Below are 26425 nucleotides of genomic sequence, written 5' to 3'. Positions count from 1 at the left end.
TTTATCTGGTTGGCATGGTAGCATTCTAATAAAGATCTGCATAATTCTTGGGAGAGGGAGAAAGGAAATTTGAATGTAGGTATGGAGTCTCTCTTTTTTTCTCCCCACTCTCCTTTTCTTCTTCTTCTTCATTGCATCTGTAGATGACTCTGTCCCTGGGATGTATTGGGTTCCTCCCAGAAAGAGCGAACTCAATCATTTGCGGAGCTAGGCTTTTGAAAGGGATAATGGAGCAGTACCTGGTTTGCTCTCCTTTAGCTTCAGTCCCATTCCTCCCATTGCAAAGATTTTTGGGCAAGACTTCCAGACCCCTTCTCCAAAATGAATCCCTCAGTACCCCCCAGGTGACATCTTCCCCCAAAGGTAATGTGCCTATAATACATTATTATAGCAAACAAGAGTCAGAGTTAAATTGTCACATCAAAAAGGCTTTTGGCTCAAAATTTTCTTCTCCAGATTCATTATCACAGATTCCTCTTGAGGAAGAACAGCCCCATACACTTGACCCATGTACAGAAAAAAAAAAAGAAAAAAATAAGGTAGCAGATAACAGCATTGCAGAAACAGCCCTGATCAAAGTCAAGGACAAAAATGATCTTTTTTAAAACAAATTATTTTATTTTTATTTTTGGCTGCATTGGGTCTTTGTTGCTGTATGCAGGCTTTTCTCTAGTTGTGGTGAGCAGGGGCCACTCTTCGTTGCAGTGCGCAGGCTCCTCATTTGGTGGCCTCTCTTGTTGCGGAGCATGGGCTCTAGGCGTGCGGTCTTCAGTAGTTGTGGCTCATGGGCCCTAGAGCGCAGGCTCAGTAGTTATGGCGCATGGGCTTAGCTGCTCCGCGGCATGTGGGACCTTCCTGGACCAGGGCTCGAACCCTGTCCCCTGCATTGGCAGGTGGATTCTTAACCACTGCCCCACCAGGGAAGCTCCTAAAATGATCTTTTAAAAGCCAGATTCTCACATAAAAGTTTTTTTTAAATGTGTAATTTACTTTACTCTGTGGTTCTGAAAGAAAACCGGCACTGTATATATTCTTTTGCCTGAATCTTTCAATTTGCTATCACAGGCTTTTGGTCTTTGTACAATTTTGTGCTGCGAGCAAGAAACCCATCAGCGGGAAACTGGTTGCTGTTACTTGTGTCTTTGAAGAATATGCCTTTTCACTTACTTGTAGTTGGAATGAGTATGGTAATGACTTTTCCAAGCCAAAAGTTTTGCAACAGTTCACATTTGATGCAAACTATTCCTTGTCTCTTAGTGTTAAGTTATTTTATTCTTCTTTTTTGCTGCTCTGCATCATTAACCTGATACCTACATGTGGTGTTTGAATTGATTAGATTCACAGTACTTGTTTATGATTATATTAATTGGTGTAAACTCACTCTGACATATATGTACCCTTCCAGGTTTTGTGAGACATCTCAGTTTCTGAGAGGCTAGGTTAATATTCTAAGAAGCACCGCTCGCTCCTAAGCAGCTACTTATTGGGTGCCAAGCTCTGGGGTTTGGCTCTGTAGACTATAATGGTGGGTCAGTTAGAAGGCCTGTCCTCAGGTAGTCAGTTGTCTAGTAACTGCCTTGAGACCTGAAGGTATTATTTATAACTTGAGCAATTCTGTAAGAGAGGTTCAGAGCCCGAAGGAAACATGATTCATTTCAATTCTTAATTCTTTAAAAGACAAGATTGCTAATTCATACTATTTCTAGTCTATAATAAATACATCATTTTTCTAAACATCATCAAGTTTTATTTACAGGTATAAAAGTTTTATTTTAAAGGTCTGTCTTAGAGTGTCCATTTTTAATCAGATTATAGTTTAATTCTTAGATTTAAAAACTTATTCATAATATAATTGTCTTAGATAAGTTGAGCAGAGCCTTTTGTTTTCAATTTGATGGGAAGGGCCACCATGTTTTTATAGGTACTAATGAGAATTTTATCACCTCAGGAAGTGGGAGTTCTGGAATTCTACAATTCCCTCCTTGAAATTACTTTCCAATTCTTCCATTGTTTATTAAGTAATCAAAGGCAGAGAGTTTGTTTCTGCTGTGGTTCTGTGTTTACAGATGTGCACTGGACAAAGGCCTTTAGGATATACATTTCAGGAGACTGATTTATGATGATCTGATGGCTATTAAGCCACAGTAACTATGTTACCATATTATGTGTCCTTGAAAGTCAACAAAAAATAGAAAAAATAATATGGGAGGGTTGCCTTGGGAGAGAAATGAAAACCTTAAATCAAGAGTCTTTGCTTATTCTAGAGTTTGGGGGTTGGCCAAGTGGTCATTTTCCAGCCAATCACGAGAGGCAGTAAGGCAGGTAATATGTGGGGACACATCTAGCACCATCAGTGTTCAAGTAGGGCCCCGTCACCCCTTCCTTCTTTCCTATTTCTCCCTTTTGGAATGGGAATGTCTCTCCTATGCCTGTCCCCCATTTTGTTTTAGAATCACATAATTTGTCTTGTTTCACAGGTTCACAGCTGAAGGGGAATTTTGCCTCAGGATGAACCATACCTTGAGTTTCAGCCATGTACGGTTTAGATGACATTTAGATGAGACTTTGGACTTTAGACTTTGATGCTGAAATGATTTAAGACTTTCTGAGCTGTTGGGATGGAGTGAATATATTTTACATGTGAGAAGGACAATGAATTTTGGGGGCCAGGGTTAGAATATTATCAATTGAATGTTTGTATCCCTCCAGTATTCATATGTTGAAGCCCTGGCCCTTAATATACTGTCGTCCATTTTTATATCTTCTCTGGAAAAATGTTTATTCAAATCCTCTGCCTATTTTAAAATTGGATTATTTAGGGTTTTTTGCTGCTGAGTTGTGTGAGTTCCTTATATATTTTGACTATTAACGCTTTATCAGATACATGATTTGCAGATATGTTCTCCTATTCCATAAGTTGTCTTTTCAAGCTTTTTAGTTTGATATAGTTCCACTTGTTTGTTTAGCTGTTGTTGCCTATACTTTTGGCATCTTATTCAAAAAATCTTTGCTGAGACCAGTGTCAAGGAGCTTTTTTCCTATGTTTTCTTCCAGGGGTTTTATGGTTTCAGGTCTTCCATTTAAATCTTTAATCAATTTCAAGCTTCCATTAAGTAGACTTATTATTATATTGGGGTTGTTATTTTGAAGCTATTGTTTGCACATTATAGGAGAAAGCAAATAAGTATTTATATTCATCTTTTCAGGAACCAACATTTTCAACATAAGAGAAAAAAGATACAAATATAAAAACAAATAAATTAAAACCCTATAATCTTAATTTTGAATTGGTAATATCGGTATAAACTCAGTATTTTTTCCTCCTTTAAAAATACATACCAGTTTGTCTCTGTTCACCAAAAAAGCCTGGAAGAAGTGACAACCCATGAGCAGGGAACACATTTGATGCCCAGTTCTTGAAGAATTCTATTAAACTTATTAACTTAAATAGTTTATATCTTGATGTCTGTCATTCTGAGGTCATAATGAAATATGGTTGCCCTTTTCATATGCAGACTCAGTTATTCCTTCATTTCAGGAAAACAAATTTATAGCATCGTTCAAGATTTTTCTCTTCCACTTTTGGGTTCTTGGATTCAGAGGAACACTTTTTTGTTAACTTACTGTCTTCCTTATACATATATCTTCTTAATTGTGCTCATAATGATTATCCTAAGTTTCTTTAATTTTTATTATTTCTAAATATTTTTACTGTTAATATTTTTAGTGTTATAGCCTCATTTTCTTTTATTCCAATGTTTTTTTTCTTTTGTCTTTGAGTTCTTGTTTGGTTAAAGTCGTTTTCTTGTTGCTTTCTTATAATATATAAAATTTTTAAAGGTTTGTGTTTTTTGTTTCTGGGTTATGATTTCTTTCCTATGGGTTGTTTCTTTTTTTTAAACATCTTTATTGGAGTATCATTGCTGTACAATGGTGTGTTAGTTTCTGCTTTATAACAAAGTGAATCAGCTATACATATATCCCCATATCTCCTCCCTCTTGCGTCTCCCTCCCACCCTCCCTATCCCACCCCTCTAGGTGGTCACAAAGCACTGAGCTGATCTCCCTGTGCTATGCAGCTGCTTCCCACTAGCTATCTATTTTACATTTGGTAGTATTTATAAGCCCATGCCACTCTTCCCTATGGGTTTTTAATCAGTCTTTTGTTCTTTTTCCCCCTCTTCCTCTTAATCCATCATATGTTGGAAAAATGTACAACCATTAAAAATGATGTTGTGGAAGAATACATACTGATATGTAGAAATATTCAAGACCTATTAGTGAGTGAATAAGCAGGCTACTAAATAATATGTACGTTGAATATGTACAGTGCATTGTAATGTTAAATATATTCATGTTATGTTAAGTATATATGATATATAGTATGAAAGAAAAAAAGCCTAGTGAAATAAGTCAAATTTATTGTGTGCCAAGTATTGTACTATATACCTTACATGAACACCTCATTAAGTAGATACTGTTAATACCCCCATGGTACAGTAAAGAAATTAATGTTGAGAGAGTTTAAATATCATCTGTAAAGGCAGTGAGTAAGGAAGCTGGAAGTTGTGTTTAGGTCGTTTGACTTCAGTAATGATATATATCCAAATGTTTACAGTGGTTATTTCTGAGTCATAGTACTATAGGTAACTTTTTATATTCTTCTTTGCACTACTGTGTATTTCCCACATCTTTCACCTTTCACAAGCACCTATGGCCTTGTAATAATATAAATAGCTATTAAAGATTCTAAACAGTACTGTGTACAGACTGAATAATGATATCACCATTATAATTGTTTTAACATAAATTTCCACTTCTGCTTACCTCATTTCACAACTAAATTACATAGGCAGTTTTGCATATCTTATAATAATATAAAATCTTAATTACAGTTTACATAGGATATGTAGGCGACAAATATATAGTTTAAAATTCTGAAATCAGAATAATTCAGTAATACAATTTAACTTAAATTATATCATTTTCTCTCTTATTTCCTTTGTGCATCCAAGATGTAGGGTTTCTTTCTTTCTTTCTTTTTTCAAATTTCAAAATTTGGAGGATACTCTTATTTTTCTCTATGTTTTTGAGGAAGTGAGGCAGTAAGCCCTAGGTTTCTGGTTTCTATAAGAATAAATAGATACTGTAGCCAGTGGTTCTCAACATCCAAAATTTTGAGGCAATTTAATGAAGTGTTTAAACAAAGAAGGCTGTTACACTCTTTTCAAATATTACGAAAGATTTCAAGTATACATAATATAATAATCACCATAATTTCTTGCATCCTGCTTCTTCCTTCTGGGTTAAATTCTCTCCTTAATTAAATATACTCCTTGGAAGTTCTTTGAGTGGAGGCTATTCCAGTTTTTATTTGTCTAAATTTATCCTTATTTCACCCTCAATACTATTGTTTAACTAGGTACAGGATTCTAGACTGACAATCTTTTTTCACTCATCCACTTAAAGAATTTATTTCACATTTTTCTGTACTCATGATGCTATCAGAAATTTTAATGCAAATTTAATTTTTGTTTCCTTGTAGACAACTTGGATTTTGTCTTTGGATGCTTTAAAAATTATTATTTCTTGCCTTTCTGGTTTCATGTAAGGGATATATTGTAGATTTCGTTTTTTTTAATTGAAGTATAGTTAATTTATAACATGTTAGTTTCAGGTGTACAGCAGAGTGATTCAGTTCTCTCTCTCTCTCTCTCTCTCTCTCTCTCTATATATATATATATATATATATATATATACACATACATATGATATTTACTCTTTTTCACATTCTTTTCCATTATAGGTTATTATAAGATATTAAATGTAGTTCCCTGTGCTATACAGTAGTCCTTGTTGTTTAACTGTTTTATATATAGTAGTGTGTATATGTTAATCTCAAACTCTTAATTTATCTCTTTCCCTCCCACCCCTGCTATCCCCTTTGGTAGCCATAAGTTTTCTATGTCTGTGAGTCTATTTCTGTTTTGTAAATAAGTTCATTTATATCAGTTTTTAAAGATTCTACATAGAAGTGATATATGATGTTTGGATTTCTCTGTCTGACTTACGTCACTTAATATGATAATCTCTAGGTCCATCTATGTTGCTGCAAATGGCATTATTTCATCCTTTTCAGTGGCTGAGTAATAGTCCATTGTATATATGTATACCACATCTTCTTGTACCGTTCATCTTTTGATAAACACTTAGGTTGTGTCCATGTCTTGGCTATTGTAAATGGTGCTGCTATGAACATTGGGGTGCATGTACCTTTTTGAATTAGAGTTTTCTCTGGATATATGCCCAGGAGTGGGATTGCTGGATCATACGGCAACTCTATTTTTAGTTTTTAAAGGAACATCCATACTGTTCTCCATAGTGGCTGTACCAATTTACATTCTCACCAACAGTATAGGAGGGTTCCCCTTTCTCCACACTCTCTCCAGCATTTATTATTGTAGATATCTTTTTATATATCTTGTTTAGAAGGTGTGCTTCTTGAATCTGAGGATTCAGATCTTTCTTCAGTTTGGGAGAGTTCTCAGCTGTTAATCTTATGAATATATCCTCACTCCTGATTTTCTATTCTCTCTTTCTGGATCTCTAATTACTCTTATGTTGGACATTCTCATCCATCCTCTATAAATCTCTGTGCTGAATTCTGGTGTATTTTCTCAGATTTATTTTTTAATTCTCTAGTTCTCTCTTCAGCAGTATCTAATATTCTATTTTAATCTATTCACTGAGTTTTAAATTATAATGTTCAGCTTTGTGCAGTGGCAGTATCATAGCCAATGAGGTTTATCCAAGGCATGATTATTGCTAATTAAATTATAATGTTCATACATATTTTTCATTTTTAGAGGTTCTATTTGGTTTCTTTTTGAATCTTCTAGTTCTTTATTTATAGTGTGTAATTTTTTTCAAATGGTTTTAATTACTACCTTTTTGTCTTTAGTTATTTTATTCATACTTATTTTTATAGCCTCTGTCAGATTGTTCAATTGTCTGAAGTTCTCAGACTTCAATTATTGCTGCTGGTTGTGACTAATGATTATTATTATTCCTTCCCCTAGTGAATTGTTTTCTGTTTATTTTATGACTTTAGATTATAAACTCTTTTGGATTCAGGGCATGTCACTTAGGACAATTTTGTGTTTGGTTTGACCAGTCACCCCAAGGTATCACTGTCCCAGGGCCAATTTTTATGTTAACTTTTGGCTTGGGGGATTCTTGGATCACATTTGTAGTTGTAAATTCAAACCCATGGGAGCGCCAGAGCTGTAGTAAGAAGTGCCCAAAGAAAGATTTTTGTCAAATCAGAGTCTAGGCAGAGTCAGACAAGCTCCCTCATCATATGGCTGAGCTAGTTGAGTTCCTGCTTTTTGTGTGTGTGTGTGTGGGGCCTCGGTTCCTATTTGTACTTCCTATGGATTCAAAGCCTCATCTCTTTGTTGAGACTGATGACTTCCTCCAAGACAGGGCCATTACAATATCTGCTCATGAAATGTTCACCCATGTGCTCTTCATTCCTGTGATGTCATCTCACATACTCACTGCTCTTATTTTCAGTTCACTGTTGCATTTCTGCAATCTTGAGATTTCCTTTTCTTTATGGAGAGTTCAGCTGTTTACGTAAAAACATTTGTTTTATTTTACCAAAAATTTGTGGAGGTTTATAATGGGTGGGCTTTCAGATTACTTACTTAAAAATATTTCAGAACCTTTTCTTTAAAAAAATCATTTTACACAGAAATTTTTAATCACACACAAAAGTAGAGAGACTAGTACGGTGAATGCACATGTGCCCTCTTTCACCTTATCAACATATTATCAGTTTTCTCAGGATCTTTTATAAGGTGTTTTTTTTCTAGTGCCATTTGTAGTAGAGTTTAAACTTGCTCCCATAATTGAGAGTTGGGCTGCTCTCTGTATTGTTTGCACAAAGGAATTTTGATATTAACTAGTTTGTAATTAAAACACTGTACTTCATGGTTTTAGGAAAATCACCTAGAGAAAGCAAAGTCTTTATAGACCAATATGTTAAACCCTATATTAAATATTTAATTCATTATTATTAAAATTCATTTAAAAAATTTCTCAATTATAGGAAAAAATTATAGTGTCTCCAGAAACAGAATTGATTCAACATTGCCCCCTTGTGTCAGGTATTTCTTGCCTTCCATTTCACCTTTCAGATCTCCACCTCTCTAGGTTCACATTATATCTGCCCCATTTGAATCTGGGAAAGCCTTACTCATTTTGACTCTGCTTCTTTGCTATTCCAACTCTGTACATTCATTTCCATGTTTAAACTTCCCATGTTTCTCTTTTTTGGCTTAATTATCCCAGAGCCCTCTATTCCAGTTATTTTCATTTCCATCCTAACATGAAAAAGGCAGGGAGTGGAGATGTTTCACAATTTATATTTTTCAAGGCCAGGTTTCACACACAGTCCTATTTTTTATCATCTGACAAATGTATTGATATTATCTACTATAGTTGGTAACACTTCGGAAGAAACTAGTCCAAAATTTCTTGTTAATATCTTCTTGATAAAGAAGAAAATCTTTAATGCCCAACAAATGTCTTCAGCTTTAATCTGACCAAATTCCCCTAATCGATCCATAGTGAAGATATAATATAGTCATTAATGTTTTTTTTTGAGAAACTCTTTACGTATCAAGGACTCAAAATGACCGACTTGTGATGGATTAGCCTTGCTCTGTACACTATAATTTAGAAGCAGGTATAAGGCAGCAAATATTTCAGCACAGTAGTTGGAACACTGGCACTAGACCATGATTTCCGTCCTTGCTAACCTTGGGAGAGAAGCGGCTACTTAGAAGGGCAGAGCGTGGGCCCCTCACCACATGTCGCGAGTGTGGGCAGTTTCCCTGGAGAAATGTGTGACTCTGCAAGTTGGAGTTGAAATGCAGTGTGCAGACACATCTGGTTTCCCAGGAAGAGGCACTGCTTTTATGCAATGCTTGAATGTGTGGACAAAGCCAGGGTTGCTTGTGTGTTTGGTTATCTCTGCCTCTGACATGTTCAAGTCACATACAAAAACAGAAGTCCTCAGAATCAGAGGCCCCAACACTCGTAAACTGATCACCTTTAATTCTTACCAGAAGTTATAGAGAGATCCTGGGCCTGCTGCTCAAATGTCTCTATGTGGAGAGCTGTAGAGGTTCCTGGAGGGAGGGCTCTTCTCTGATGATCAGCCGCTTCCTAAGCATGCCGACCTGTGCCATTGAACAGAGCCCTGAGCATAGACGGACTCCATACTCTGTTTAATGTTATGCTGTCACCTTGTTGAAATTATTAGCAATAATATAAATATTATGAATGATATAAATAAATAAAATAAAAATAATTTTTGACCAAGGGACCCCTCATTTTCATTTTATCCGGGGTATGCTTAAATTATGCAGCCTGTTCTACTCCTGGGTTTTTACTGTGATGGGGCCAACTTCATTCTCCTATCTGCCCTTGAACTAAGCACAGTGCCAGGCAATGCCACGACCTGATTGTCATTGGCCAGTCAGGACCCACACCTGGAGCTGGGGGTAGGGAAAGGCCTCCCAAACTTCATGGCTGCTATTTAGTTAAGGATGGGGAGGTAATGCTGAGGATATAACTAATAAGAACCATTCCACTCCTCCCTCCCTCTTTTTTGTTGAGTGGTTACTCATGTTTTGCTTTCTAATATTACATTGCCTTGTCATAAGATAAAAGGTATATTTATTAAAAAGAAATAATATGTCATATGCATTCCAAAAGATAGTACTAGAAATTTATTGTAAACATTTCCTTTTGAGGGAATTCCCTGGCGCTGTTTTTGAACAGTGAAGTTTAAAACTACCCACAAGTGAGGTAATGATTTTTACAATAAACTCTGACATCAATGAACATGATGTGCCACTAAGTAACTTCTTATACCCTCATCATTATAGAATTTATTTGTACCATTCTTGGTATTAAAAAACAAATAATTTTCATATGTATTAAAGTACAATTTGGCTAAATAAATAAAATAAAATAAATTGTATTAAAGTACAATTTGGCTAAATAAATAAAATGTGGTCTAATTTCAAGTTCTTATTTTTTAATTTCACAGCACCAAGCCCAGTGCCTTTATTTAATAGAGACTTAAATATTTTCTCAATGAATAACTAATGTTTTTAAGCAATGAGTGTTTTAAAAAATAATACCCAGCATTATTTTATTTTACAAGTAAGCCAAACCAATTGATGAAACCTTGAATTTTGATCCTATATATATAGGAAGAGCGCAGAATGAAAGCTTAATGTCTCTGTCTCAGTTTTCCTACTTACATAACATAGATACAAATCTCTCTCCCATCTAGTTCACAGTTTCTGTGAATCACAAATGAGATAATAATAATAGCAAACACTTTTATAGTTTATCATATGTGCTAATGATAGGCATTTGTAAATACCATTTAACCCTGACACTAACCCCATAACACAGATATTTTTATCTTCATTTTACAGATGAGGAAACTAATAAACAGAGAATTTCAGTAACTTGTCAAAGGCCACATAAATAGAGACAAATAAAGGAGAATTTGAATCAGACTGTGGAACCATCATACTGAGTATGGGAAAGGTGTTTTACAAACTTGAAAGCACCATATAAATTTGAATTATTTTTATTGTTCAATCATTCATAATCGTAAGATAGATAATTATATGGGGACACAATCTAGTTCTTTTAAAATTAATGAAAAATTACTGGTAGATGGAGATGTGACAGCTGAAATGTTACATCTTACTTAGTTCTATGGAATGTGAAGAATCAATTTACAGTAAAATATAGGCCTCTCACTGTGTCAAAGCATTGAATTTGTTGAATGAATGAGTTCCATCAAGTCATGAGCATTTAGCTACCATCTAAACATCTTAGAATCAGGTAGTATGGATGTGTGTATGAATGACAGGAGAGAATGAGATACATATATATATATATATATATATATATATATATATATATATATCGACTGTGAAAGCTTGAAGATTGGCAAAAGATTTCACCAAGAGGCTTGAGGTTGCATTAAAAATGTTAGGTCTGGAATAAATGTAATTGTGTAGAGAACATTAAACCCTAAACCTCATGTTTCTCCTGGCAAGAGTAGCTAGTTCTTACTTAAGTCTGATAATTTACACAGCGTTATCCTTGGTACTCAACTTTTTTGTGTGAGTGTAAGTTAGCTAGACAATGGCTTACCTATGCCTTGATTATGTCTATAAAGACTTTTTACAAATGTCACAGATGACTCATTAAGAAAGTGTGCCTTTTGTCTCTGATTTTCTCTTATGACAAACAAAATAGTTAATATGTTCTGATTCACACATGTTTAGAGTTAGTTAAAAAGCCAGGATCTTCATAGAGAGGTCCTGTCTGTAACTTTCTGTACCTTCTTATCCTACTGTAACCTCCTTGCGGATCTTCCAACGTACACGATATCCTTTTTAATTGGTTTGTCCCAGAAATCCTTCTCGCAAAATGTTACTTTCCGTGTGAGTCATCTAGACTAGAGAATGACCTTCATTATTTCACTCTGCTGATGTCGTCCTGACCTGGGTGGACTTCATAATACAGCCAGGAATAGACACTAAGCATTCCCAATCCAATTCGTCCCTCAGTGAGGACGGGTAACCTGTTTTTAATAGCAGATTCAGTGTTTTCTTTGAGAAGGTTTAGTGCTTACTAATCATGGAGAAGCAGCTCTATTGCTTGAATTCAAAGAGATTCATCTAAATATTTTACAATGAATGAAGTAAGTTTACGATGTTTAAAATTAATGGTATCTTGACAGAATGATACAGTAGACAGGAACAGATTATGGGATCAGCATGACTTGATTTTAATTTCAACTCTACAACTTAACATCTATGTAACCTTGAATACTTTCTCACCCTCATTGAATCTGTCTCAATATCCGTAAAATGTGGAAAAAACCCAGCTTTTTCATAGGCTTGTGGGAGGGTTAGATAAAATGCTCTATATAAAATACTTAGCAAACATTCAGCCTAGAAAGTACTCAAGGATTTTTTTCATCTATTTCCTTAGGTTTAAATTGTTTTATTTTACTATAAAACCATAAGTGGAAATGAAATTTAAGATGTGTTTTTTATTAAGAGAGAACTTGAATAGATACTAATGGTTTATTTAGGCTTTTACTGCAAAGTAAGCTTATCTCATCCTATCCTCTCTCTGAATCGTATATTTTTTCTTGCTGGAGACACCAATGCTGTTGAAATATCAGTTGAACATCAGCAGTATGAGGGCTTTGATAAGCTTTTTATCTCTGTTGACAAATTTGATCCTCACAACCTCTCATTCACATCATTATTGCTACTTTACAGATTAGGAGGTTTTAAGACGTTAAGTAATTTCCCCAAGGTCACACAGCCTGGTGGGTGGGACCGAGGCTCAAGGTAGATTTTGGCTTCTGTGTCTCAGTCTTGGAGTAGCTGGCTTTTACTTAACTCTGATAGCTTACAGTGTTTGAGCCTAGTCTTGGCAGCTATAGCCATCATTTTTACCCACATTTTCCTCAGAGCTCTTTGCAGCTCTGGCATAAAGGTGCTCATCTATTCATCTTTCTCCAGCCTTTACAGCTTGTAAGCACAACTTCCTTTTTTTTCTCTACTATGGTGAGGTCTCATGCTAGAAGAATTGAGTATGCCTAAGGATGATGGGACACTTGCCTTTTACAGGATCGAAGGGTAATTCCTGCTCTTTTACTTTCAACTACTGCACTATAGTCCAGAGTGGAGTCCAAGATAGGAATCAATCTGGTGGAGGGAACAGTATGGGATGGTTCCCTATGCTGTGGTGAGTTCTAGGGAACAGATTGTTAAAAACATTTGTAGCAATATTAGCCATCAACATTAGTGCCCTAGGGTCTCATATATACTGGCTTTTTTCATGTCTAATTCCATCTTGTTCAATAAGAAATCTTGTAGTGAAGACATTGTTCCATTTAATCTCATTCATTCAGTGAATAACTATTGGGTGTATACTCTTTGGTATCCAGTGGTTTCTAGTCACAAGACAAAGTGTCTACTTGGATGTGGAAGGATACTGAGAATAAACACATAAATAAACAAGATCTTAACAGGCAGTCCTATTGTTATAATGAAAACAAATTAGGATCATGTTATAGTGAGGCCCAGAAGTACTTTGAATGGGATGCTTATGGGAACTTTTGCTGTCCCCCGAGAAGGCGGGTTCTCTGAAGCAGGCCTTTGCTGTGGCTTCTTACCCCTGCAGGGCAGCTGAGCTGCTATGATTAATCTAGTGGAGGGAAGGCACTTGCTTCCCTTTGATGTTCTTATTTGATGGCTGTGAATCTGTAGTAAATATGACATGACAACTTAAATATTATAATAGGAACAATGAAGACAGGATGCAGCAAGCAAAATGCTTGTGCATGAATATGAATTATTGGAAATCAAAAGACTGGCATCTGAATTTTATAATACATATTTGTGCTGCTTGAATATTTGATTCTGGTACATTTCTTTCTTTTCTTTTTTTTTTTTTTGCGGTACGCGGGCCTCTCACCGCTGTGGCCTCTCCCGCTGCGGAGCACAGGCTCTGGACGCGCAGGCTCAGCAGCCATGGCTCACGGGCCCAGCCGCTCCGCGGCATGTGGGATCCTCCTGGACCAGGGCATTGGCAGGCGGACTCTCAACCACTGCGCCACCAGGGAAGCCCTGGTACATTTCTTAAGGAAGGAGTTCACTTTCAAAACTAATAGTCCTTTGTCCTGTCCTAGGAAGAATAGATTTATTGTGATATTAGTCTCTCCTTAAATAGGCACATCTGCTTCTTTGTTTCTTGCTGAGCAGTAGGACTATGACTATGTATATCAATGCCAGACAATATTTATTTGTGTTTGTTTTTTGTCTCCCCTGACTAGACTCTAAGCTCCATAAGGGCAGGGACTTTGTTTTGCATCATGTCATTTGCTCTGCACCTAGAGCAGTGCCTGACACAGAGTAGGAGCGCAATAAGTATTTGTTGAATGAGTAGTAAAAAAGACCCCACCTGCCTCCATGGATCTCATGGGGCCCCACTGAGGGTGGTAGAAATTCAGGGGAGGGGCTTCCCTGGTGGCACAGTAGTTAAGAATCAGCCTGCCAATGCAGGAGACACGGGTTCGAGCCCTGATCCAGGAAGATCCCACATGCCGCGGAGCAACTAAGCCCATGAGCCACAACTACTGAGCCTGCGCTCTAGAGCCTATGAACCGCAACTACTGAGCCCGTGTGCCACAACTACTGAGCCTGCGCTCTAGAGCCCATGAACTACAACTAGTGAGCCCGTGTGCCACAACTGCTGAAGCCCGTGTGCCTAGAGCCTGTACTCCTCAACAAGAGAAGCCACTGCAGTGAGAAGCCCGTGCACCGCAACGAAGAGTAGCCCCTGCTCGCTGCAACTAGAGAAAGCCCATGCACAGCAGTGAAGACCCAACACAGCCAAAATAAATAAATAAATTTAAAAATAAATAAGTAAAAATAAAATGAGCAGTGCTGTGTCACAATAACTTTAACAAAAAAAAAGAAAAATTCAGGGGAGACGATGTCTTCAACTATAATGTTTGGATTATGGACACAGCTGTTGATGGAAAGAGACTTGGATTTGGGTTAGGATGACTTGAGTTGAATTTCAGCTTTGACATTATTAGCTGTGTGAATCTTTAACTTTTTTAACTTAAAAATTTTTTTTATTGAAGTATAGTTGATTTACAATGTTGTGTTAGTTTCAGATGTACAACAAAGTGATTCAGTTATATATGTGTGTGTGTTTTATATATATATTTTTTCAGATTCTTTTCCATTACAGATTATTACAAGATATTGAATATAGTTCCCTGTGCCATACAGTAGGTCCTTATTGTTTATCTGTTTTATATATAATAGTGTATATATGTTAATCCCAAATTCCTAATTTGTCCCTCCCCACCTTTTCCCCTTTCATAACCATAAGTCTTTTTTTTCCTGTGTCTGTGAGTCTATTTCTGTTTTGTAAATAAGTTCATTTGTATCAATTTTTTTTAGATTCCACATGTAAGTGATATCATATATTTATTTTCCTCTGTCTGGCTTACTTCACTTATCATGATAATCTCTAGGTCCATCCATGTTGCTGCAAATGGCATTATTTCATTCTTTTTTTATGGCTGAGTAATTTTCCATTGTATCTATACTACATCCTCTTTATCCATGCCTCTGTTGATGGATATTTAGGTTTAGCTGTGTGCATCTTGTGGGAAATTACTTAACCTTGTTTCCTCAGCTGTGAAACTGAGTAACTTGTGAGGAGGGCAAATGAGCCAATGTATGTGGAAGGGCCAAGAGCAATGCCAGGAGTGTTACAGTTTTACAGTAAACATTGAGGACAAAAATATTCAGATAAAAGTGGGAGATATAACCATAAAAGGCTGGGATTTAAACTGTAGAGGTGGGAATAAAAGATATCATCTGGGAAAACAACAACAAAATTTGACAGACCGGATGGCAGAAATGAAAAGGAAAACATGTGAAGAGGGCCAACCCTGCTATGACTTTCTTCCCAAGCCACTGAAAAGGGCTGTGTACAGAGAACTCTCCTTTACAACCCCATCGAATTCTCAGGATGTGGAAGTAAGACAAATGTAGAAGCCTCCACAAGGAAATCCTGTGAAGCAAATTCATGAGTTAAAATAAGTCAGTTTAGCTAAGTTAGGGCAAACCAACCATGCTCTGTTAAAATATTGCCTCCTGTTATAGTGGAATCTTTACCAGTAGTCCTTCAATTAAGTATGAAATCATACATAGGAAGTCAGAAAGGTTACCAAGTTTTCCTGTTAGGTTATTAGACAATAGATAGCAAAGTACTTTAGAAAGTTGATATTTCATGATTTTTAATTTAAGAAGATTTTTCCTGTCTAATAACACTATTATCTGTTATAATCATTATGGTTTAGATACTATTTTGCTTTTATTTAAAAATGATTTTTATTTGATTTTAATGGATTTTTAAAAGAACCCATTGTTGAAATAAATTCTGTGTAAGTCAGAAGTTTCTTAAGTTAATTTTACATTAAAAAAAAAGCATATAAGAAACTAATTTCTAACTCCACATTACCTAATTCCAGAAGTAGACAACACAGAATTTATCATAATTTCCAAATGAACATAAGGAAAGCTCTTAAAACAGACCCATCTTTCCTTCCTAATTACTGCATCTAGAAGTATTAGCAATGTGATATGAGTAGAGAAAGCCCCAGTTTGATCTAGAAACTACTGAGTCAGATTAAGAAAACAAAACAAAAAATCAAAAACTCATCTTCTCAAATGCAAGCAACATTTTATTTTTCATATTTAATTTTTTTTCTGAAATTGGGACCTATCTTGTAATCAGTGCATACTCTGAAAATTTGTTATTAAATCGTGCCTTATTAGTAGTGCTGTTTTAGAATTTAAGAGCTAATTAGAATAAATATTTCTGCTTCATCAGAAATCCATTGAATCAGGAAGCAATTTTGCTCTTCAGATCTGTTTCTAACTTCTCCTCCCCAAGTTCCCCAATTTAAAGTAACTATTATTTAAAAGACACATTATGATGTCTATAGGAACGCTATGGTTAATTACATCTATTGTATTTTTTATACATTTTTATGTAGCAACCCTGACTTCTAATTTCTATTAGACCCAGTAGTAAATTCTCAGGGAAGAAAAACAAACATTCCACCCTTTCCTTTACCCTATGAAAACCAAATTAGAGGGAGCAGCAACAAATGAGTCCATTTCCAAAAGTGCCCTTCCCTTTCCCCTCAGAGAAATGACTCTGCCTGGTGCCCAGCATGTAGCTGACTTATGAAAACTCATTTGCCCCTCGTGAGAATGTGCACGAATACAAAACTAGAGTTACATGTTTCAAAGACAATGGAACATTCTGGGAAAAAAGAATATTTGACACATAGGTTGAGACAGTAGCAATGATAGGAAATTTACACAGTTACTTGAATATAAAAGGCCTGAAATCAAGAGTCTTAAAGAGTAATTCCCTTTTATATTTGTTGGCTGTTAGCAAATTCTCAGCTAAGTTTGTTGAACCTTTCTGCCCAGATTCAAGTTTTTTGGTCATTCTGTGTTACATGCAATTGTGATTCTGTCTTTGTAGTAATTTTTCTCTACCACTCGTTAAGTACCCTGTTTTTGTTTTTTTTTTTAACATCTTTATTGGAGTATAATTGCTTTACAATGTTGTTAGTTTCTGCTGTATAACAAAGTGAATCAGCTATATATATACATATGTCCCTATATCCCCTCCCTCTTGCGTCTCCCTCCCACCCTCCCTATCCCATCCCTCTAGGTGGACACAAAGCACCAACCTGATCTCCCTGTGCTATGCGGCTGCTTCCCACTAGCTGTCTATTTTACGTTTGGTAGTGTATATATGTCAATGCTTCTCTCTCAGTTTTTAACTGTTCTGCCAGTCCAGACCTTAGATATCTTTCAACCAGCAAATCAAGTTCTTCCTCTTCATTAAATCTTTCCTGATCGTTCACTCTACATTGAATTCTTGCTCTTTTGAATTCCTTTGGCATTTGCTCTGCTACTGACAGCTGTGATATAGTGGGAAGAATGTTGTCCTAAGAGGTGGAGGACACACGTATCAGTCCTGCTTCTATTACTGACTGGGTGTCCGTCTGCAAATCACTTTTTTAAAAAAATAATTAATTAATTAATCTTTGGCTGCACAGGCTTTCTCTAGTGGCTGCGAGCGGGTACACCACAGCTACTCTTCACTGTGGTGCGCGGGCTTATTGTGGTGGCTTCTCTTGTTGCAGAGCACGTGCTCTAGGCACACAGTCTTCAGTAGTTGCAGTGTGTGGGCTCAATAGTTGTGGCTCTCGGGCTCTAGAGCACAGGCTCAGTAGTTGTCGTGCACGGGCTTAGTTGATCTGCGGCATGTGGTATCCTCCTGGACCAGGGATTGAACCCGTGTCCCCTGCATTGGCAGGTGGATTCTTAACCACTGTGCCACCAGGGAAGTCCCTGCAAATCACTTTTTGCCTGTCTCCCTGGCTACCTATTTGTCTACCCATCCCGTCCATCCATCCATCACCTTTCTATCTACCTACATACCTATGAGAGCCTTAGTTTCTTCATTTATAATGAGAGATTATAATCCTAATAAGAGTGGTTTGGAAAACTTTAGAAAACTATTTTATAAATATAAGACATTATTATTTTTGTCCATACCAATTATTTTGAGACATATTTTAAGGTTTCAGACTATTATTTTATCATTTTCTCTTTTCCCAAGGGAATTTGCTATTAGGAAATCTCTTTTGTGCAACTCACACTGCCATGAACATAGTATAGCCAACCAAAATATGATTTTCCTCATTATCATGTATTTTTCAAATGCTCTCTCGGTGTTGTGTTTTCTTTGCCTCGGTGGGGTAAATGAGCCTTTTGGTCATCTCACCAAATATGGTTTATAATCAAGTGTATAAACCCCAAAGCTGATGACCCCTAAAGAAAATAATGCAATGTAAAATGAATGATAATGTGATCAGAATACATGGTATATTATCTATGAATTTAAATACAGACTATGTGATATATCGCTATATGCTTTTTAGCCTCTTCCTTTCATGGGCCATTAGGAATTAACTTCTTAAAGAACTGTTTTTAACATCATAACCCCCTTTGCATTAGCTTAAGGTGGCTCCAAATGGAAATTTCTCAGAAAGCATAGGTTTGAAGATCTGGAATTTCCACATAATAGCTGTGCACTCCTGGGCAGATGTCTTAGGGTTTCTGATATTGAATTTCCTCATGTGTAATATAGATATGATATCACTTTACTGGGTTGTGAAAATGAGATAATTCTGAACTAGGAGATCTGAGTACCTGTTGTGGTGCCTGGCACAAGCTTGATTTGTAATAAATGTTTTCTTGATACTGAATTCTTCATGAATGATTTCATATTTTTGTTGGAGATAAATTTACTCTTAGCTCCTCTAAGCAAGCTTTTCTGCTTATAGCACAATACATATAACTGTGTCATTTTGAAGTCCACTCTATACCTTCTTGCAGCCTCTAATGCTCCCCAAACTGAAATGCATTTTAACTTCCCTCCTAAAAGATTTGAGTGTCATACTTGTGAAACTTGCCTGAAACTCCCCACCTCGGCCCTCATGCAAAGCTGAATTCATGTTTATGTCTATCTGTGTTCTATATACAGATTTTAATCTGGATTTTTCTTCTTCTCTGATTCTTTTATTTCCCATTTTGTATTATGAGTTTGACGAGGTCCAAAAAAATGTCGTGCCCTTAAGTTTTTGGCCAACCATGCAAATTTATGGCATGAAGGAGAAGGAAAGGCCATGGAGGTGGTAATGCTCGGGAGAGCCAGCTTGGAATAAAATGAGGCCAGAGTCTCTGAGCTGACCCTAAACATGGGCAGGATTGGAAATCCTTGAATAATCGTGTATTTTTAAAAACAGGATCATGGTATACAAATTGTTTTGTGATTTGCAATTTTTATTTATTATAAGCCTCATTCTAGGTGATTAATAGTCTTCTAAAGCATCCTTCATGTAGCTGAGCATTCTGTTGTTTGTTCCATAATATTTTAAACCAGTTCCCTTTGTTGAATGTTTAGGTGATTGCTGTCTTTTAAAAAGTATAAACTGTGCAGAGATGAAGATCCCTGTAGATAAATCCATGTGCACAACCATGATTAATTCCTTATACGTTTTTAGAAATATTACAGTGTCAAAGGCTATGCATGTTTAAAATATTTTTTGATACATATTGCCCTGCCCAGCTGTGATCCAGAATAGTGATTGCCCATTGACTAGGTGTGAGAGTGTATTTTTCCACACATTTTCCCAGCACACATATGCTATCCCTTTATGAGTATTGGCAGCTTGATTTCATGACCACACACACACACACACACACACACACACACACACACACACTTTTTTCTTGCTTTCTTTTTAAAAAATTTATTTTTATACAATTTTTAAAGGTTACACTCCATTTATAGTTACTATAAAATATTGGTTATATTCCCCGTATTATACAATACAGACGTGGTGTATATATATATACACCACATCTTTATTCATTCATCTGTTGATGGACACTTAGGTTGCTTCCATATCTTGGCAATTATAAATAATGCTGCTATGTATGTATGTGCCTTACTGTATATCTATAATCATTCTGACTTACAGAATATATTTTATTGTATGAGCACATTAGTCTGTCATGTCAAATGAGTTTATAAACGTATAATTCTGATGTGTCTTTTCCTAAACATAATTGTCTTGCCTTCTCAGGTGCCTGCATGAACATCACTCACAGCCAGTGTCAGATGCTGCCCTACCACACCACGCTGACACCTCTCCTCTCTATTGTCAAAAACATGGAAATGGAGAAGTTCCTCAAGTTCTTCATGTACCTCCATCGCCTTGGTTGCTATCAACATATCATGCTTTTTGGCTGCAGCCTTGCCTTCCCCGAGTGCATCGGTGATGGTGATGACAGGTATTTTGGAATGAAAAGCATTCAGTGATAAGAGTCAGTGGTAGCAGAAGTGTCTGAGAAGAACAAAATCATCCCGAGCTACCCCCTTTTGTTTTGGTTGTTGTTAAAGGAAAAAAAAGATCCCACACCAGTTGTAATCCTTCTGAAGTAGACATTTTTGGGAAATCTGGGATAATTTTATTTATGGGAAGAAATCATTCAGGCTATTAGATGGAGGCTATCAGCTGGGGTAGTCAGTAGCTGTTTCGCTGAGGGTCTGGTAGAAGACAGCACACTCCAAGGGCGATGGAAAAGATGTTTTTGAAGAGACGATTTATGGCGGTGTGGGCAGGGTTAAGAGAACAAGTAAGGATGAGAGGCACCAGGGTCTCATGATAATGCGATGCAGTTCCACTACTCAAGACTTGAAAGAGGCAAAGAGCAGGCAGACCTGGAAAAAGCTGTAGTTGTGGGCAGGGGGTCTCCCGACAAGCCAAGTTCTGTGACTCGAGACAGAGGGGCACAGCCACTGCCAGCCCTTCAGTCCTGCAGGGAGAGAGAAGAAGGAATAGATGCCCTGACCTCACTCTCCTCTTGCCCTCTCCTCTGCCAGGGCCTCCTACTGACTGAACTCACCCACAACAATTGGGCAAGGGTGAGCAATTGATATGAGTGCAATAGATGAGATCCAAAATCTCATCCCAGTATCATCAGTTCAGAAGTCCCAAATCTCATCTAAATCAGGTATGGGTGAGATGCTGGGTGATTCTTACGGTCCACACTGGAGCCCAGAGCAGGGTGAGGAGGGTGAAGGGTAGATGCAGAGCGACAAACAGAGACTGTCCAGCACAATATCGAATAGGATTAGAAAGAATTTTCTTTTTTGGGAGGGTGGGGGAGAACATGTGAGTCGGTGTACTTGTGTATGTGTCTGGTAAGCTCATTTCTTTTTTTTTTTAAATTGAGGTATAATTGACATGTAACATTATATTAGTCTCAGGTGTACAACCTAAAGATACAATGTATGTGTATATTGTGAAGTGATCACTACAATAGGTCTAGTTAACATCCATCACCACACAGTTACAAGTTTTTTTTCTTGTGATGAGAACTTTTGAGATCTGCTCTCTTAACTTTCAAATATACAATATGGTATTTTTTTTTTTTTTATTGCCGTACGTGGGCCTCTGACTGCTGTGGCCTCTCCCGTTGCGGAGCACAGGCTCCGGACGCACAGGCTCAGTGGCCATGGCTCACGGGCCCAGCCGCTCCGCGGCATGTGGGATCTTCCCAGACCGGGGCACCAACCTGTGTCCCCTGCATCGGCAGGCGGACTCCCAACCACTGCGCCACCAGGGAAGCCCGATAATATGGTATTATTAACGATAGTCACCATGCTGTACATTACATCTCCATGACTATTTATTTTATAACTAGAAGTTTGTACCTTTGAACGCATTCCCACCTTTTTGAAATAATACAATGTCAATATTATATTATATTGAAATAATGTAATTTCAATATTATATTATATTGAAGTAATAATTTTCAGTGAGAGTAAATCAATTAAAGTATGTTATGGAATATCTGAATTAGTAAGTATACAGTTTTTTAAAATTTCAAAGCACTGTTAAGTACATAATCATATATAACATCAATTATTTTCTGAATTAAAATGTTAGAAAGTTTTCAGAGTAGTAATGAGAAAATGAATTGCATTTTTAAGTGCAGATAGGTTCCATGTTATTTGTACTAATTTAATGTACAAAGTTTTGAATAGACAAAGGTTTTTATTATTATTTTTAACATCTTTATTGGAGTATAATTGCTTTACAATGGTGTGTTCGTTCCTGCTTTATAACAAAGTGAATCAGTTATACATATGTTCCCATATCTCTTCCCTCCTGCCTCTCCCTCCCTCCCACCCTCGCTATACCACCCCTCTAGGTGGTCACAGAGCACCGAGCTTATCTCCCTGTGCTATGCGGCTGCTTCCCACTAGCTAGCTATTTTACGTTTGGTAGTGTATATATGTCCATGGCACTCTCTCACTTTGTTCCAGCTTACCCTTCGCCCTCCCCGTATCCTCATGTCCATTCTCTAGTAGGTCTGCATCTTTATTCCCGTCTTGCCCCTAGGTTCTTCATGACCATTTTTTTTTTTTTTTTTTAGATTCCATATATATGTGTTAGCATACGGTATTTGTTTTTCTCTTTCTGACTTACTTCACTATCATCTCACACTGGTCAGAATGGCCATCATCAAAAACTCTACAAACAATAAATGCTGGAGAGGGTGTGGAGAAAAGGGAACACTCTTGCACTGTTGGTGGGAATGTAAATTGATACAGCCACTATGGAGAACAGTATGGAGGTTCCTTAAAAAACTAAAAATAGAACTGCCATATGACCCAGCAATCCCACTACTGGGCATATACCCTGAGAAAACGATAATTCAAAGAGTTATGTACCACAATGTTCATTGCAGCTCTATTTACAATAGCCAGGACATGGAAGCAACCTAAGCGTCCATCGACAGATGACTGGATAAAGAAGATGTGCCACATATATACAATGGAATATTACTCAGCCATAAAAAGAAACGAAACTGAGTTATTTGTAGTGTGGTGGATGGACCTAGAGAAGGTTTTTATTATTTTAACTGGAAAAAACCTACATTGCTGTAAAATAAAAACTGAGTAGAAAAGAAACAATAGATTCTGAATTATAGAAGTCAGTATAGAAGCACTATTAACAGACACCACATTCAGGAAAATGTTTCCCCTGAAAGAATCATTTGCAGAGGGTACTTTCATGGTAAAGAGAGAAACTCTGTTAGATCTTGCCAAAGAGTCAAACTATGGCATGGTAGTAGAGAGGCCCTTTATGTTCCTAGAACAGTGGCATTATAGCGTGGTGATTGTCTTAATTTTCTAGGGCGGCCATAACAAATTACTACAAGCTGGGTGGCTTAAACAGAAATTTATTCTCTCACAGTTCTAGAAGCTAGAAGTCCAAAGTCTGGTGGGGACTGTGCCAGGGGTCCCGGGGAGAGGCTCACTTCCTTTCTTTGCCAGTTTCCTTCCAGTGGTTTCAATCACTCTTGACTTGTGGCCACATCACTCCAGTCTCTGCCTCTATCTTCACATGGCCTTCTTGTCTGTGTGCGTCTGCTCTTGTGAGGACACTTGTCAGTGGATTTAGGGCCCATCCAGATAACCCAAGATGATCTCATCATCGCAAGGTCTTTAACTTAATTACAGCCACAAAGACCATTTTTCCAAATAAGGTCACATTCACAGGTTCCCGAGGTTAGGACATGGACATGTCTTTTGGGGGTTGCCATTCAATACACAGGCTCTGGAGCTGCGTGTCTCAGCCCACTCATCTGTAAAATGGAGATAATCATTGTGCTTTACAAAGTTCACGTGAGGATTAAATGACAGTGCAGGGGTTTTTATGAAGAGCTCAGTAAATGTCAGCAATAGCTATCAGTGAATTGGAAAGGAGGGGCAATACTAATGACATTGAGAGCACAGAGTATTTCTAACATATGCTAAATATTGAAGGATTCTGGAAAAAATGTAGGATACTACGTGGATTAAAAGAAAATTAGGTAGAATACTTAAGGCTGCTGGAGTTGGATTCCATTTCTCCCTAATTTCAAACAATTTCACTTACATCTCTTTGCTTTAATTTCTCTATGGACTCAGGAGTGTGTATATATACTTATATAAATTTATATACTTATATAAAAGAGTTTCTCTCTTTAACATGAAAGTTCTCTCCTTACCATGAAATTTATATATACTGATATAAATTTCATATAAGACAATGAAAGAGAGTGCATTCAGCCTCCAGGGGACTCTTAACTCATTTTCATCATCCTTTTTCTGATAATTCAATCTCTACTCTCAGCTAAATCAGTTGTAAAATTCTAGTTAAGCTGCCCAGAGTCTTCAGGGTACTTTTAGGTAAAAACTGTTTTTCTCCTGACCTGGTTCATCCTGAGAAATGCTCTCATAGGAGAGTTTTCCATTTTCTGTTATAGTGGGTAATAATTTATAGTCAATTTTCAGGTATCCTTCAGGGACTTGTCCTACATTTTATTACATTCATTATTATATTTAATTTTATGATTGTACTTTCAGACCAGTGCTTCCTGCTTTCATTTAGCATGTGCATGAGACCTGCAAGCTACATTTAATAAGTAAAATAAGTTCAGAAAGGTAAAATGTATTGTAGAAAATAATTCTTATATTTTTATATATCAAACATTTTTTCTTATATTTCACTATTTTGGATCATTTGTTCTACTCATTTTCTCTACTACTCTACTATTCAAATAATAGAGAATTGCTTATATTCCATCCTAGAGAAAATAGGTACTTAATAACATTTAGACTTTAATTTAAAAAGATAGAGTGGGATGTATAAGTAGTATGGTTTTTAATCTGTCCCTTTGAGACCTCAACTGTACTCAACTATATTATATAACAATGAACTTTAACAGTTTCATTAAGTGTTTCATTTATTAAAAAATAAGTGTGTGTATCATGGACTATAATACAGGATAATTAAAGGATATCTTATAATATAGGATAATCCATAACTATATTGATTCAATGAAATATATCTCAAAATATAGAGATTTGACTGATAAACAATTCAGGTAGCCCTAAAAATATGTGGGTTAGAAGGAATAGCTTAAAAATATCAGCATGTAGGTAGAGAGAGATGAACAATTCCTAGGCCAGGAGAATAACAGATGTTTCTGGATGACTTTTTTTTTTTTTTTTTTTTTTGCGGTACGTGGGCCCCTCACTGTTGTGGCCTCTCCCGTTGTGGAGCACAGGCTCCGGACGCGCAGGCTCAGCAGCCATGGCTCACGGACCCAGCCGCTCTGCGGCATGTGGGATCTTCCCGGACCGGGGCACGAACCCGTGTTCCCTGTATTGGCAGGCGGACTCTCAACCACTGCGCCACCAGGGAAGCCCCTGGATGACTTTTTGATACACTTAAAATCTCTGTGTTTGGAAGAGGAAGCAAACATTGCAGCCACATGCTTTTGATATGTAGCTATCACCTTTTCCCTCTGGGTTGAAATAATAGGTCTATGAATTTATCAAAGCTGAAGCGGGGTTAACTGGCCTGAGAGGTCCCGCCTTGGCTTTGCTTCTGGAAGACACCCAGGAGAGATTGCTGATCATCATCACCCTACTCACATCCTCTAATACTTTGCAGAGAAACTTTGCTCATGAAATAAATCGTTAACATTTAAAAATGGATGTGTTTTCTATTGGCTTTTTCCTCTGGAGTGTTGATTTGCCCCTAGGTGCTTAGCAGATATTCTTAACATCTGTAGACATGAAATAAAAGATTCTTATCTAGTGCTTGCTTTGGGAGCATGTATACTAAATTGGAACAATACAGTGAAGATTAGCGTGGTCCCAATGCAAGGATGACATGCAGATTTGTGAAGTGTTCCATATTTTTTGATTTTTGACTAAGATAACTCATATTAAAGCATTTAGCAAAATACCTGGATCATCACGTCCTGATCAAAGTTTAACTAATACATCTATTTTGGGTCAGCATTTCTCATGCAGGACCTAATTGAACTTGTCCAAAAATAGATGAGATATGTCAGGTTCTGCTATCCACTTTTTAGTCAAGAAAATAGATAAATTATCTGAAAAAAATTCTTTATCTAGCTAAATGACTAGATATTAAAGATTATATCTCAAACCTGGGATCTACCGGACAGTTTTCTGTCATGTACTCAATCCCTATAGGATTGTGGAAGAGGTTGAGTGAGGTTCTTCAAATGAACTTCTTCAAAAGCGCTATACT

The 26425-nt window shown here is 36.9% G+C and overlaps 1 protein-coding gene, 1 non-coding gene and 1 pseudogene across 2 annotated transcripts in view; all 3 read left to right on the top strand.

Annotated features, from left to right (window-relative positions):
* CORIN (corin, serine peptidase) overlaps positions 1–26425 on the top strand; it is a 265617-nt gene that overhangs the window by 57490 nt on the left and 181702 nt on the right. Inside the window, 1 exon segment of the mRNA XM_089911890.1 lies at positions 20387–20594. Coding sequence (XP_089768016.1) covers positions 20387–20594 — 208 coding nt within the window.
* LOC115801997 (U4 spliceosomal RNA) lies at positions 6769–6881 on the top strand (annotated as a pseudogene).
* On the top strand, positions 25963–26068 carry LOC115801974 (U6 spliceosomal RNA). Its single transcript, XR_004022351.1, has one exon. It is a non-coding gene; the product is annotated as a U6 spliceosomal RNA (small nuclear RNA).

This window comes from Delphinapterus leucas, chromosome 5, assembly GCF_059928025.1.
Source record: "Delphinapterus leucas isolate spDelLeu-1000000601 "Yukka" chromosome 5, BTC_Dleu_Yukka2, whole genome shotgun sequence".
NCBI lineage: Eukaryota > Metazoa > Chordata > Mammalia > Artiodactyla > Monodontidae > Delphinapterus > Delphinapterus leucas.
The sequence above is the reverse complement of the archived record's forward strand: the minus strand, read 5'-3'. Positions and strand labels throughout refer to the sequence as shown.